Source organism: Echinops telfairi, unplaced genomic scaffold (genome assembly GCF_000313985.2).
Source record: "Echinops telfairi isolate 266 unplaced genomic scaffold, ASM31398v2 ScPeMD7_7420;HRSCAF=8458, whole genome shotgun sequence".
Taxonomy (NCBI): Eukaryota; Metazoa; Chordata; class Mammalia; order Afrosoricida; family Tenrecidae; genus Echinops; species Echinops telfairi.
The window spans coordinates 51,183,375-51,197,326 of NW_022111320.1; the positions used below are offsets into that span (position 1 = coordinate 51,183,375).

General features: G+C 57.6%; 1 protein-coding gene across 1 annotated transcript; it reads right to left on the minus strand.

Annotated features, from left to right (window-relative positions):
• Window positions 1-3,086: 3,086 nt before the first annotated feature.
• Window positions 3,087-6,291, minus strand: LOC115872043. Its single transcript, XM_030887606.2, has one exon. It carries the CDS (start codon window positions 6,114-6,116, stop codon window positions 3,087-3,089), a length of 3,030 nt encoding a protein of 1,009 aa, XP_030743466.1. The 5' UTR covers window positions 6,117-6,291.
• Window positions 6,292-13,952: the final 7,661 nt, after the last annotated feature.

Consider the following 13,952-nt stretch of genomic DNA (forward strand, 5'->3'; position numbering starts at 1 on the left):
CAGGAAGCGCCTGAGGCCGGGATCCCACGCGCTGGCGGGGAAGAAGCTGGATGGGCGCGAAGCCTGAGGGGGGAGTGGGTCGGGGCACTGACTGCTCTGTGCGGTCCTCCGACTCCCCAACTGGCAACAAAGGCCGAGGGGACCCTTCCTATGCCCATTGTAGGTAGCAGGGTTTGAATGGCAAGGTGTGTGTGGGGGGAGCGGGGGCTGCACAAAAGTCTCTCTCAGTAGGCGGGCAGTGTCTAGGGGTGGGACAGCGACCAGTCCCCCAAAGCCTGAAGAAGAGAAGCAAGTGGGCATTCAGTCACTGGCTATGAGCACGTGTTGTGTGTGTGTGTGTGTGTGTGTGTGTGTGTGTGTGTGATGTCAATGTGCCACACGGGAGTGGCACAGCTTCTTACCCCAGCCCACCTCCAGTCCCTGCCAGGGTGGTCAGTCCAGTCTGCCCGCTCCTGTGTGGCACAGCACTTCCCACTTTATAAAAGTCAACTGCAACATGGTATGGATACTGCTTGCTCCCAAGACGAATCATTATCAACTTTCATGTGCAATATCACCACCAGGGGCACACAGACTTGGGAGAACAGGCAAGTGCCCTATCAGACCTGGCCACCCAACTGGAGCGAGCTCAGAATTGCCAGCAGGAAGCTTTCAAGGAAGCCGTTAGAGGGTTCTCTGGCCTTGGTTGGCGTGAGACCCAGTGCGTGAACCACAAGACCTGGAGCCTGTCCTGAAGGTCAGGTCTCTCTGCCCCCTCCCAGTGAGTCTTCTGGCCTGGCTCAAGAAGGAGGGTGGAGCCATCTCCAGAGCTTCAGCCACGCCACGGGGTGTTTTCCCCAGCTTCCAGAGTGAGGTTTGGTACCCCTGCAGGGTTCCTCATGGCTGATAGCAAGAGGGACTGACCAGGTGAGGATGGGCTCACCTCAGGGATGAGTAATTCCAACAAAGCCCCTCAATATCTCCCTCCAGAAGGAGTGTGTCAAAGGGCTCCTTAAACCTGGACCCGGCTTTGGGTCACTTCATTCAGCCCTGCAGGCTCTTTTGGGCCTCAATCAGGGCACCAAGCCCCTCACGGAGCCAGAGTCTCCTGGGACGCTGGCAGCTGCAGGGCATAGCTGACTCCTCATCCTGGGAGTCCGAACCCACTTGATGGCAGTCTTGGTTTTTCTTCTTCGTCAATGTCTCCAGAATGAATGGATGTGGCGTGGCGCTGGATCCTATCACCTGCCTCCTGCCCTGGGAGCAATGGCTCTCTGAATAAGGCAGAGTCACTGAAGGATGTCACACATGGGTTTTGTCTTTGCTAGTTATGCAGCCATCAGTGGGGAGCCTGTGGGCCTAGGGGAAACTGGGAGGAGGGGTGACTCCCTGGAGCCCTGCTGTTGCTGGCAGTACTCCACCTCTTCTTGGTCTTGTGTGTGTGTGAGAGAGAGAGGGAGGGAGAGAGCACGTGTCAGGGTAGATGAGCACATGTGGGGTGTGTGTGTGTGTGTGTGTGTGTGTGCGCGCGCTCACACCCTTGTACCAAGGGAGATGACAAAGCACCGTGCGCACAGTGGTGCTCAAGGGCACGTGCGTCTGCATTCAGTGTGCACCCAGGCATGCCTGCCCGCACGTGTGTGGATGCTGTGGCTGGTCCCTGGAGCCGCTGGTCCTCCCCGCCTCTCTTCCTGCCTGACAGCATTGTGGAGGCTGAATCTGGGGGAGCACCATCAGGACATGAGAACACAACATGGAAGGGGTGCATTGAGCCTGGGAGGGGTGTTGGGGGGGGGCGGGGCAGGGGCTGTAATGACCCTGCATAGCGGGTTGCTCCCAGTACCCCCACCCAGGGCAGCCCTTCACCAGTGTGTAAGAGTCGCCAGGTCTTTGCCTTCTAAGTGGGCACGCTAAAGAACCAGGGGGTTGTAGCTGGGGGCATGATTTCTCCCATCAGCCCCCAAACAGGAAGGCGCATGAAGGGCAGGGCTGACTCCAAGGTTTTGGTGTTAACCTCTAGCTTCCCTCTTCACAGGGGACAGGGTGTAGTAGTACCCACAGAATGCTGTCCTCTAAGCTCTTCCAAGCCCTGCACTGGGCCAACCTAGAGCTGCGTTACTACCACTCCTTCAGAGCCAGCCGGGGCAGGATTTGGGATGAGACAGCAGCAGATAAGACTTGACATTGGCCTTTCCCCGGCACCTCTGTGAGGATTCTCCTGCAGAGGCCTGTGCCTGGCCATCACCCTGCAGACAAGGTCTACCTGAAGGGACTCAATGTTGACAAGTCTGACTCTGAGCACAGCAAGGTGATCGATTGGGGGCCCCCAAACTGGGATGAGCCTCTATGTCCATTCTGGGCAGAACACAGGCTCACTCTTCCACTCAGATTGTGCCCTCCACCCCATCCCATAACAGGACACCAAAGACCAACACTCACCCCCATGCCCTTATACTCTGGCCGGCCAACAGGAGCCCCTGCCAACCCGGCACAGAACTCCAGCCAAGATTCAGATGCTAGGAGGCACCTGCATCGCCAGGCCAGCTCTCCAAGAAGCCCAGGGACTCTTGCTGGGGCACACACTAGGGGCCCAGTCATCTTAGGAATGATGTGGTTGTTGGTCACGAGGCTCACCTCAACCCTAAGATGGCGCAGGCAAGCACTTTTCCCTCCAGAGCTTGGGGAGTGGGCTCCTCCCCGCTCCTCCCCCCACCTCAGCCCTCTCATGACTCACTCTAGGCTGTGTGGGTTATTACATTATGTTTGAAGTTGCCATGGCAACCAGCTGGCAATCAAGGGTAATTGCACTTGTCACCAGGGCAACGGGGCAAAACCCCGCACCAGCCACTCTCTGTGGTTGCCCTTGGGGTACAGTAAAGGTCAGGCCAGACCTGAGCCCATGCCAGCTGAAGGGCTTGAGGGCTCTCTGGAAAGGATGAGATGGCCAGGGCCCACAGAGTTTGCCTGGCAGAGGCAGGCTATGCCTTGGGAAGACCAGGGCCCCACACACCTACAACCCAACACCTGGAACCCTAGTCTTCCTGTACCATCTGTGCCTGAAACATGCTCCAGTGCCCAAAGGAAGCCGAGCCAGAACTTTTATATGCTCACAGGTGATACTTATAGACGGCCCACGGGCCTTCCTCCTCGTACTCACGACGGCTGAGCCACAGGCTCTGGAAGGAGTCCCGGGATGCCAGCATGGAGCCCCCAAGCCAGGCAGCAAGGGCACGGTGGGGAGAGGCCAGCACAGTGGCCCTGGGGCCCAGCTCCTGTCTCAGGCGCTCGGGGAAACCCCTCAGCAGGGTGCTGCCCCCATCCAGCACCACGTTGGCCAGTAACTGCTCTTGTTGCTTGGCCTCCAGCTGGCTGATGCTCAGGAGGGCCAGCTGGGGGAGGCCCGGCTGGCTGAGTCCTAGCAGGCTGGGCTGGAAGAGGGCCTCGGGGCAGCGGAAGCGCTCAGAGCCCAGTGTGATGATCCGCTGGTCAGGGAGAACAAAGTCCACCCCAGCCTGAGCCTGGGGGCCGGTCATCTCAGCTGCCACGTCCATGGCCACGTAGCAGCTGACCTCCTTCATCTGGTTGAGCAGCCCCGTCTTGGGCGAAGCGTGACCAACTGCCAGTAGCAGCTGAGCAAAGTACTCAGTGAGGTCATAACCTGCCATGTCCAGCCGGTAGGTGTCCAGAGGGGCCATGTTCCCCGTGAGGATGGGTGTCACGTAGGAGGTGCCGTAGCCACTGCCCAGCACCAGCCCGGTGGTGCGCCCATAAGCATAGAGCGCCAGCAGGGCCTGACACACAGTCTGCATGGCGGGCACGTGGAAACGCTCAAAGAGGATCTCGGCGACCTTCTCCCGGTTGGTGCGAGGGGACACAGGCGAGTCTGCCACAAGCACAGCCAGCTCCTCAGGCTGCACGCCCAGCCGGCAGTAGAAGAGGTGCTGCCACAAGACCTCCAGGGCATCCCAGTCGGAAACCACGCCTCGGTTCAGCACGGGGTAGGAGCCCTCTTGGTCTTCGGAGACCACGTATCTGGGCTGGCTCTGGCCTGGTTGCTGGAGCCGCTGAACGCGGGAGGGCACTAGGCTGAGGACGTGGTCCTCCCCAGCCAGCCCGCATTTGGTGAAACCGGTGCCTGTGTCTATCACCACGGCCGCCGTGTCCTGGTAGGTGCCCGGGGAGTGGCGGCAGATCCCTGGGGATGGCGATGGCAGGGCATCTCCGGTGGACACCAGCTCACTGCATGTTCCGTTGACCAGGCCAAGGCGAGCAGCCACCGCTGAGCGCGTGATGCCATCAGCTATCATCTTGAGCCGGGCATTCTGGGAGTTGGTGCCCACCATGGCCATGGGCATGATGTTGTAGCCTGTGCCAGGCGTGCTGAAGGTGATCAGGGAAAGGTGTTCCTCCTGGCCTCTGGGGGAGCTGCCAGGCTGCCATGCGAGTCGGGGCATGTTGGAGACTTGAGTGGCCCCGGCACTGACCCCTCTGCTCACATAGAAACAGGCCTCCTCGGGGGCCAGGGGCGCCCGAAGTACCCCCACAGGAGCAGGCAGGCTCAAGGACTCACCTTCCTGACACAGGCTGGAGGCCTGTCCAGGCTCTTTGGTTATAAGGAGCCCTTTTGAGGGAGTGGGCTCCTCAGTGTCTTGGGGCCCTCTGGAAAGGGGGGGCTGCCCCTTGGGATTCCCCTGCTGAGTGAGAAGCAGCTGCCCAGTGATGGGGAGCTGCCCAGGAAGGGGAGGCTGCTTGGCGGCGAGGGGCTGCGTTGGTGTGGTGTGGAAGAAGAGCTGACCAGGGGGCTGCTCGGTGGAGGGGGGCTGCTCGATGAGAGGGGCCTGACCAGCAGGGAGGGTCTTCTGGACCAGAGGTGGCTGTTCAGCTAAGGGGAACTGACCAGTGAGGGGGTCCTTCACAGCACCTTCAGTGGGAGGATCATTGGGGTGCACGATAATGACATCCTCCTGAGACAGGGTCGGGGACAGCGCCCGTGAATTGGCTGGAGTTGGCGGCTGTGGAGTCTGCTCTGAGTTCATCCACTGCAGTTTCTTGGTCTGGACCGTGGAGGCCTCTGGCATCCTGGAGGTATTGAGCACCCAGATGGTGTGACTGGTTTCATGTTTGTCTGCATCGGATTTGGGCCAGTCAGGACTGGGGACATGGGTCAGTACCCTCTCGTCAAACTGCATCGGCATCCCCAGTGGGATGGGCCCAGAGATCATTCCAAGACGGATGGGAGTCACGGTCCCAGGGGAGTTCTGTAATTCTATGTTGAGCTTGGCCTCCTTGGGAAGTAGGGCCACCTCTCGGTAGCTGCCAGACGAGAGACTGGAAGGCACAGGGCTGGACAGCACAGGTGTGGTGGACCAGAAGCCCAGGCGGCTGCTGTCAGGGGAGTGGGTGGGCATGACAAAAGACCGCATATTCTCCGGGACACAGATGGATGGGTGGTTGGGCCGGACGCCCACTAACACGGCCCGTGAGACCAGGGGATCATGGCACAACAGCCCCATCCTGCTGTTTCCTGTGGCCATGTCAAACACCAACACACGGTTTTCTAAACCTTCCTGGAGCTGACAGGTGGGAGCATTGGAGGTGGGGATCTGTAGGGCTTCCCTGGGAGCCTGGATGGGGGGTTCTCTGTGGCAGGCTGCTTGGTGGGCAGACGGCGGCACTGTGGCATTGGTATTGTTGCAAACATTTAGGGGCTGCTGATCTGGCTGAGAGTTAGATCCCTCCTGGGGTCTCGGGGCTCGTGGGGATTCTGGGCCCAGAGTTGAGTTGCATGGTCCCACCAGGGGCTTCTCCAGCAGGCTGTCAGTTTGCTCAGGTAGTACCTGCTTTTCGGTAGCCTTGTGCTTCTGGGCATGGTCTGGGGTCCTTATGGGAAGGGGGTTGGGGCTGGGAGACTCCTCCTGAGGCTGGAAGCCCACTTTGTCCTGGAAGGATACCCCCACTTTAGAAGGCTCCAAGCGGGCTGTCCACTGGTTGTCACACTTTTGGAGCTTGGGGTTTTGGGACTGATTCTTGGTGACAGCAACGGTGTCTATTGGGTGGTCAAAAGTGCAGAGGTGAGGGTCAGCCATCCCGGACACCGGGGCCATGTCCAGAGCTGCAGGTGGAGGAGGCAGCGACATAGAAGCAGTGGTCGTTTGAGCTGGACGTGGGCACTGGCCTTGGCTTTGACCTTGGGCTGGAGCCTGGCCAGAGGCCTGAGCTAGAGTAAGAAGAGGATCCTGCCCTATAGTTGCCCCATCTTCCCCTGAGGGGAAGTAGGGGAGCCACCGGCTCTTCCTTGTGCCCACTGGGGCCTTCTGGTCAGCCATAAGGGGGCCTTTGCCCCAGCCCACCAGGACTTTGGATGGGGCCCTGCCCTCCCGGCGAACCTGGAAGTGGAGAAATGGAGAGCAGCAGGGTCCGGGCTGGGTCATGTCACCTACGTGGCTGCAGTCGTTGCGTGTGCACACGGGGAGAGCCAGGGACCCGTCTTCCATGATGAGATGTGGCAGGGGTCTCTCGATGGGTCTTGGTGGGCCATGGGGGATGAATCTTGGGGCATCCTGGGATGCCTGCTCTAGGCCCCACGGAAAGTTAACGTGGGGAAGGTCCTGGTGATTGGGCTCGGGGATGTGAGCCTGAGGGACTCGGCCGCAGTCCCCTTCGATAATGCCCAGTGGGGAAAATGACAGCCCGTGCCTGAAGTACAGGGATCCTGAGTTCATCCATGGCCCCTGAGATCCTCCAAGGTCGCCCCCCAGCTGGTGGTTTCCAGCTGAGGGAGGGCCTTGGGGGCCCGATGGATCAGGGCCCTCCACCTTCTCGGTGGTTTCCATAGTCCTGCTCCATGTCCTCAGAGCCCTGCCCCCACCTTGTTGCCACGGCAACCACACACATCACAACCCCCAGTGACCTGGGTGATAACAGAGTGCAGGGGGGAAACCAAGGGGCCCCACCCTGGAGGAATGGTGGCCTGCCTCCTGGGCCAGCCTTTCGCTGCCAGGGCAGGCACTTCTCCGCTCAGTAGCCAGGAAGTCACTCTTTCCTCCCCAAAGGGAGGAAAGACATGGAGTGTAAGGTCAGAGGGGAAAGGTCAGCAGGGGGGACTCTGAGGAAGTCCCTGGGTCCCTGGCCCACCGAAGATGCCAAGCTTGACTCCTCCTTTTGGGTGGCCACCCGAGAAGCCAGCCTTTACCCCGGAGTACAGTTCTGTGTGTGTGCTCAGAAGACTTCTGGGGGGCCAAGGCCCCTTCCTCCCTTTTTCCTGGGAGACAGAAGGCAATGGGGGGCTCAGGCTCCAGCCCAAGTTCCCTTCCCCCGCATCCCCCAGCTTCCGCTCCAGGGACAGCAGCTCCTTGGCAGTCTGCTGCTCCAGATGGCTCTGTTCTGCCTGTGCTTCATAGAGCCCCTCCCTCCCCAGAGCCACAAGTCCCTGAAGCCCAGGACCAATAATCCTGCAGGGGTGGAGGTGGGGGTGGCGAGGGCAGGGGTGGAGTTTCTGCTCAGAATTCTCAGGTCAGAATGTTCTAGTTCTTGTCATGTTCTGTCAGCTTCACCTGAGTCAGATGGGGGTGGAGGTGGGTGGGCGGGGGAAGGGCAAAGGGCACTGGGCACAGAGCTAGGCAACAGGGACCACAGAGTCAAGTAAGTGGCACACAGTAGGGATACAGTGAGCACAGGGCTGGCCACACAGTGGGCATGTAACTGGGCACATAGTAGGGACGTGTTAGGCACAGGAGGGGCCACAGATAGGGTGGATATGGAGGCATAAGAGTAGGCATACAATGGGGACATGGGAGGCTCACAAGGACAATGGCTGTTTATACAGTGCCCGCATGGCAGGCACCAGGACAGGTACAACTCGCTGCTGCCATCCAGTCAACGCTGACTCAGTGACCGTTTAGTCTGGGTTTCTGAGACTGTCACTATTGACAGGAGAAGCCCCATCTTTCTCTTACGGATCAGCTGGTGGTTTCGAACTGCTGACCTTCCAGTTCGCAGCCCTACCTGTGAACACCATGCCACCAGAACTCCTATCGGAGTAGGTACAGTGAGGACAAGTCAATACGGGACTGGACAGAGGACATGTACGGTAACAGACTTAGGTGACCAGTTCCAGCCTCCATTTCTTAGATATGAAAACAGAGAGACAGGGAGGGCGGGGCTTGTCAGAGCCGCCAGCCCAGGTCCAGGCTGAGGCAGCCCCTTAAGGAAGCCTGCCCCTGTGGCAGACTGGTGCTGGGAGGGTCTGGCTGGGGGTGGGATCTGCCAGTTCTCAGCTCTGGCTCAAGGCTATTTCCTCTCAGGTTGGTGAAGGGTGCGGGCTTGTTCCCCAAAGCAGTGTGCTTTCATAGAGGCTAAAAATAGTGCTTCCAGGTGTATCCGAGGGGAGACCCAAATCCCATTGGTAGACGATTAGACATCCCCTCACAGAAGTGCCATGAGCCAGTCAAGGTGCAGTATAGCACCGACGAAACACACAACATTCCTCTAATTCTTTTTTTTTAGGTTTCTATTTTCATTCTTTTCTTTTTTTAAAAAATCATTTTATTAGGGGCTCATACGACTCTTATCACCATCCATACATACATCAATTGTGTAAAGCGCATTTGTACATTCATTGCCCTCATCATTCTCAAAACATCTGCTGTCCACTTAAGCCCCCGGCATCAGGTCCTTTCCTCTAGTTCTTTAATGCTTCCCCCACCCCCCACCCCCACTATCATGACCCAAGTTCTACCTTACAAATCCGGCTAGACCAGAGCATGTACACTGGTATAGATAAGAGCTCTCAACACACAAATCCAGGGCAGCTAAACCCCTCAGGACCTATAATGAGAGTAGCAATACCAGGAGGGTAAGGGGGAGAAAGAGGGGACAGATAGCAGTGATCAATGTACAACACCCCCACCCCCCTGGGGAAGAACAGCAGAAGCGTGGGTGAAGGGAGACAGAGGATGGTGTAAAATATGAAAATAAAAATAATTGATAAATTATCAAGGGTTCACCAGGGTGGGGGAGGGAGGGGGAAGAGCTGGTACCAAGGGTTCAAGTACAAAGAAAATATCTTGGAAATGATGATGGCAACATATGTACAAATGTGCTTGATACAATAGATGTATGGATTGTTTATAAGCGCTGTAAGTGCCCCCAATAAAATGATTCTTTTTAAAAAAATAGTGCTTCCTGTTGGCCGTGGGGTGCAAGAGGACGAGGCAGAGGAGCCAGGCGAGCAGTGTGCCGCCCTGTACCTCCCTGAGTGGACACTGGGCAGAGCCTGACTCAGCCGTGCCTGCAGCCCCAGGCCTCTCCCTTCTCCTACATCCTGTGTTTGGTGGAGAATGGGGATGTGGCTCTGGACACAAAGGAGGAGATGCTCACCCTCATGATGGGGCCCAAGGAAACAGGGCCGTAGGGTCTGTGGCCTGAATGTGCACTCTCCCTCCTGATGCTCAGCTGCAGCGCTCAGCATGGTGCAGCTCATCGGGCTTTGTCCCTTGGCAAGCTCTTTGTCCACCGCAGAGAGGCCAATAGCACTGGGGCCACGCTGCACCTGAGAAGGCTTGGAAGGAGGCCCTGAGAGCCCCAGCCTGGCCTTGGCGGTGTCCCTCACTGACTGCAGAAGTGGTCTAGAACCCTCCCTCCCAGACCAGCAGAGCCCTTATTTACAACCGCCTGCAGGTTCCAAAGTGAAAGGAGTGGCGCAGTGGTTCTCATCCTGCCTCATGCCACGACCCTTTCAGACAGCGCCTCGTGTGGTGGTGACCCCCCAACCATAACATTCTTTTCGTTACTACCTCATCACTGCCATTTTGCTACTGTTATGAATCGGGCGACCCCTGTGAAAGGGCCGTTCGACCCCAAAAGGGGCTGCAACCCCCAGGTTGAGAACTGCTGGAGCAGAGGGTCTAAGGGGTCTGTCCCACAAAAGAAGGCCCTGAGGGGGCACCCAGGAGAAAGGAGTCAGCTCTTCCCGCTAGGGGACCAGTCACCCTTTATACCATTCAAAATAGTGACTGATATGCATTGGATCCTCCCTCTGAGCCAGGGCAGTGCAATTCAATTCTCTAGGTCCCTCATTCGGTTTACAGATAAGGAAATGGAGGCGTAGGAAAGTATCATGGATTAAATTGTGTGTGTCCCCCCCCACCCCCCGCCATACCTCCCTCCCTCCCCAAAAAACATCAACTTGTCTGGGCCACAATGCTCCATGGTTTGGCAGTTAAATAATGATCTAATCATACTCCATGATACGATCTCATGAGAGCAGCAGATTGGTTTCAAGGGGATTAGAAGGAAACACAGCAAAGTGATTTCTCCCCGAGGGTGGCCTGCGTCCCCAGGAGGGAGAAGAGAGCAGAGGAGGGACCTAACACTACCCAGAAGAGGTGGGCGTGCAGCATGTTCTTTGGACCAAGGGTCCTCACGCCCAGAACCTGCCACACCGCGGGGAAGGTGAATGTCAAGGCCCGCAGAGGTCTCCAAGCAACTTGGGACGCACGGATTCTGAAAGGAGACAAGGAGCCTGTTCTTAAATGGTGAGCTGACAGAGAGAGCTGTCCCCTAGAGCTGGTGCCAAAAAAAATTCTAGCTGCCTAAGCCACCCAGAGAAGGCGTGTGTTTGCTCAAGCCGTCCACTTGCATTTCTGTGACGGCAGCCCTGGAGCCAGAGACGGAAAGGGGGAGAGAGCTCCGCTAGTGCGTGATGGCGCCAGACTCGGAAGCGGGGGTCTCCAGGCTCTAGATCGACATTTGTAGATCCAGCGGTGCCAGGTGAGGACCCTGACCCTGCGCAGGGGAGCCTGCCTGGGGTCCCCTTTCACACGGGGTCAACGCCAGCCCCAGACTCAAGCTTGTGTCTTGCACAGGCGTGCTTCGCCTCCCGAGCATTTAGCAGTGGCTGCAGCCCTGGAAGGGGCATCTCCCCTATTGCCATCCCTGAGCTGGTGGTGTTGAATGCCAGCCAGCGACACACCCTACACCCGCTGGGTCTGGGCGGTCTCTTCGGCTCAAAACTCTCAGCTGGCCTAGAGCCCACTCTAAGCCCTCCCATTCAAGGGAGGGACTCTTTTCCCAGCCCCCAGAGATCGGCAGGGATAACATTCCTGGCCCTCCCCCACCCCCACCCGTATTTTTAAATAGTCTTTCACCAGGAAGAAGGGCATTCAATTCTATTTCCGATTCTGGGAAATGAGGAGGGCCAATGTTCCCATGACAACCTGGAGAGCCCCCCACCCCCCTTTCATTGAGCCCATTCCCCAGTCTGAAGGCTGTCAGTGGCGGAAACAGCCAGGAGGAGTGTAGTCTGAGGATAAGGCCCAAATTCCCTGTGAGGACAGGTCCCAGAATTGCCTTCCTGCTCACCCTCTGGGCAGGCTGGTGGAGAAAGCCAACACCCCCCCACACCCACCGTACAGGAGAGGGTAAGCCTTTAGGAGGCAGGGAAGAGTGCTTGTTCTGAGAAATCCTTCTCCCGCCAGAGATCAGGCTGGGACCTTCCCTCCCAGGAAGCCTTGAGGCTGGTGGGGAGTGGTAACAAGCCCCCCAAGTCCCCAAGCTCTGCTGCTTCAACGCAGACCTTGTCTGCCTCCCTTACTTTCCTCCTTTTTCGGCTCCTTTGCAATCTCAGAAGGCAGCTCTATCAGGTTCCCTTCCAGTCCACCGGCTCCCCTCTCCCCGGGCCCTGAGAGATCTCTCAAAGTCCAGGGTCAGGACCTCTCAAGGACTCCTGGGTAGCTATCCACTTAACAATGGAGCAAACAGCACAGTCTCTTTCCTCAGAGGTGCATCCCTGCCCTACTCCTGGTCAGGGCTCCTACTGCAGCCCTTTCCCCAGAGGCTGCAGAAGGGGCACGCTCAGAGCTGTGGAGGAAGGGCAATCCAGGTAGCAACAAGTCCAGGAAAAGGCAGACTTTTGAAAAGACCCAGAGGAGTCTTGTGGTTCAACCCTCTGGGTGCTGATGGGAGAACGGAGGCCCCACAGGAAGAAGGGGTGCATTCTCAGTCCCCCAGCTTCATTCTCAGAACGCCATCTCTCATCCTCTCCAGCCTTCCTCCAGGGCACTATCCAAGTGACCTGTAAAGCCTACACCTGCTTCCCATTCCCCGCAGGCAGCACCATGCTTTGAAAGGGCTGGCACCTGCTTCTCCTTGGCCCTTCTACCTGACCGCAGAGGAAGGGCAGCATCAGGATGTGGGGAGCCCTGGCCAGAGAGGAACCTATGGGGCGAGTATGGGATGGGAAGAAGGGACCCCAACCGTGTCTCAAGGATGTAGCTTCCCATCTCTAAGCCCAGGGAAATTTAAATAACAGATGTTTAAACAACCTTCCCTGCAAGCTGGCAGTGCAGTGACCCCTCTGCTGTGATGTGCTACAGCTTAAAAATAGCCCACAATGAACCGCTCTGAGCCCCAGTTGACTCAAACTTACGTAACCCTGCGTGAAAGATGGCCAGCCGCAGCAGCACAGAGGGAGGGCAGCAGCACAGCCGCCCTGACTGCTGCCCACAGCGGACGGATGGACTTAGGGCCTGGACAAGCACCTCACCCTCCCTGGGAACAGGTCCTCCAGGAGCCAGGAAGCACATGCGACTGTGAGCAGAGCCCTCCAGCTATGCGGGCAGAAGGGATGGGCCAGGAGGAGCCCTTTCTCAGCATCCCTGCAGGATCCAGGCCTGGTCAGTCAGTAGGGAGCTGACTAAAGCCCATGTAGGCAGGGTAACCAGAGCTGCCCAAAGGACTCCAGTCCCCACTTAAGAGAGCACTCCTCAGCAGGGAGAAAGCCTGCCTGCAGCAGTCACTACTCTGGCGCCCAGGGGCCCAGCCACAACAGCCCTGAAGGTCGGTGCACTGGCTCAGAAGCTGAGAGCCGTGACCTAGGCCACAGCAGTAGCGTTGAGCCCCTGCCTGCCCTGATGTGTCCCCCAGATCCCAAATACCCAGCCTCCAAGGCTACAGTGTGCAAGTAGCTGAGCCAGCTGCACAGGGAGCAGAGAGGCGAGGGGGCTCCTGGCATTGGGAGCCTGTGCTGCTCCCCATGCTGAGCCCCCCAGGAATTCAGCTCGTTCCCGCAGCTTCCACCATCGGAGTTCACAATCAGTGTCGTGCACTGCTTGGCCTGTAGGACTGTGGGATCAGAAAGGACCAAATGAGAGCTGTCTTGTCACCTGCCTAGCAAAGGGCTGGCCATTAGAACTTCTCCTTCTCTTCCTGGCCCAGGGCTGGCAGATGCATGGAGCAGAAGTCGTGTGTGTGTGTGTGTGTGTGTGTGGTGGGGTGTGGGAGAGGGGGGGGGGCAGGAGGTTATGGAATGGCAGAAACCCAGCATTGGCCCTCATCCTCCCAAGAGGGGAGGGATACAACTGCCACTCAGGCCTGGACCCACGTGCTTCCTCCTGAGGGGTTACTGTACTGTCTCTCCCCAGGATAACACTCCCTGTGGGATACAGAAAGGATTTTCCCCAGGTTGTTGTATAGCCAGCAGAGGACCTGTTTGCGGGCGCATCCTGAGGTCAGCTGCTTAGAGGTCATCTCCCTGAGGGCATCAGCCATCTAGAGCAGTCAGATGCTATAGTCTGCCCACACCCTGCTGTAAGGATAGTGGATTATTGCCTAGAGACAAGGTCAAGGAGGATCAAGGTTAGGCTGCCATCTTGAATCTAGGATCCACCCATTTTGTCACGTGTACCCCTAGTCCCTCCCCTTCCTATTGCATGTATACCCCTACCTCACCCGCTTCCTGTCACACGTATGCCTTTTGGATAGCCCCTTCCTGTTATGTGTGTGGTTACCTGTAATCAGGGGGGCTTGCACACCCCCTAAGTGCATATAAAGCCTTGGTTAGAAATACATTCTCTCTCTCTTCTTGAACCTGGCTGCTGCGATCACGGCCATCCCAGAGGTGAGCATGCTACCATGAAATGTGGACTCCTTTATCTGAATCTCTCCCCTATCCGTCCTATTCTTTATGACTTTAC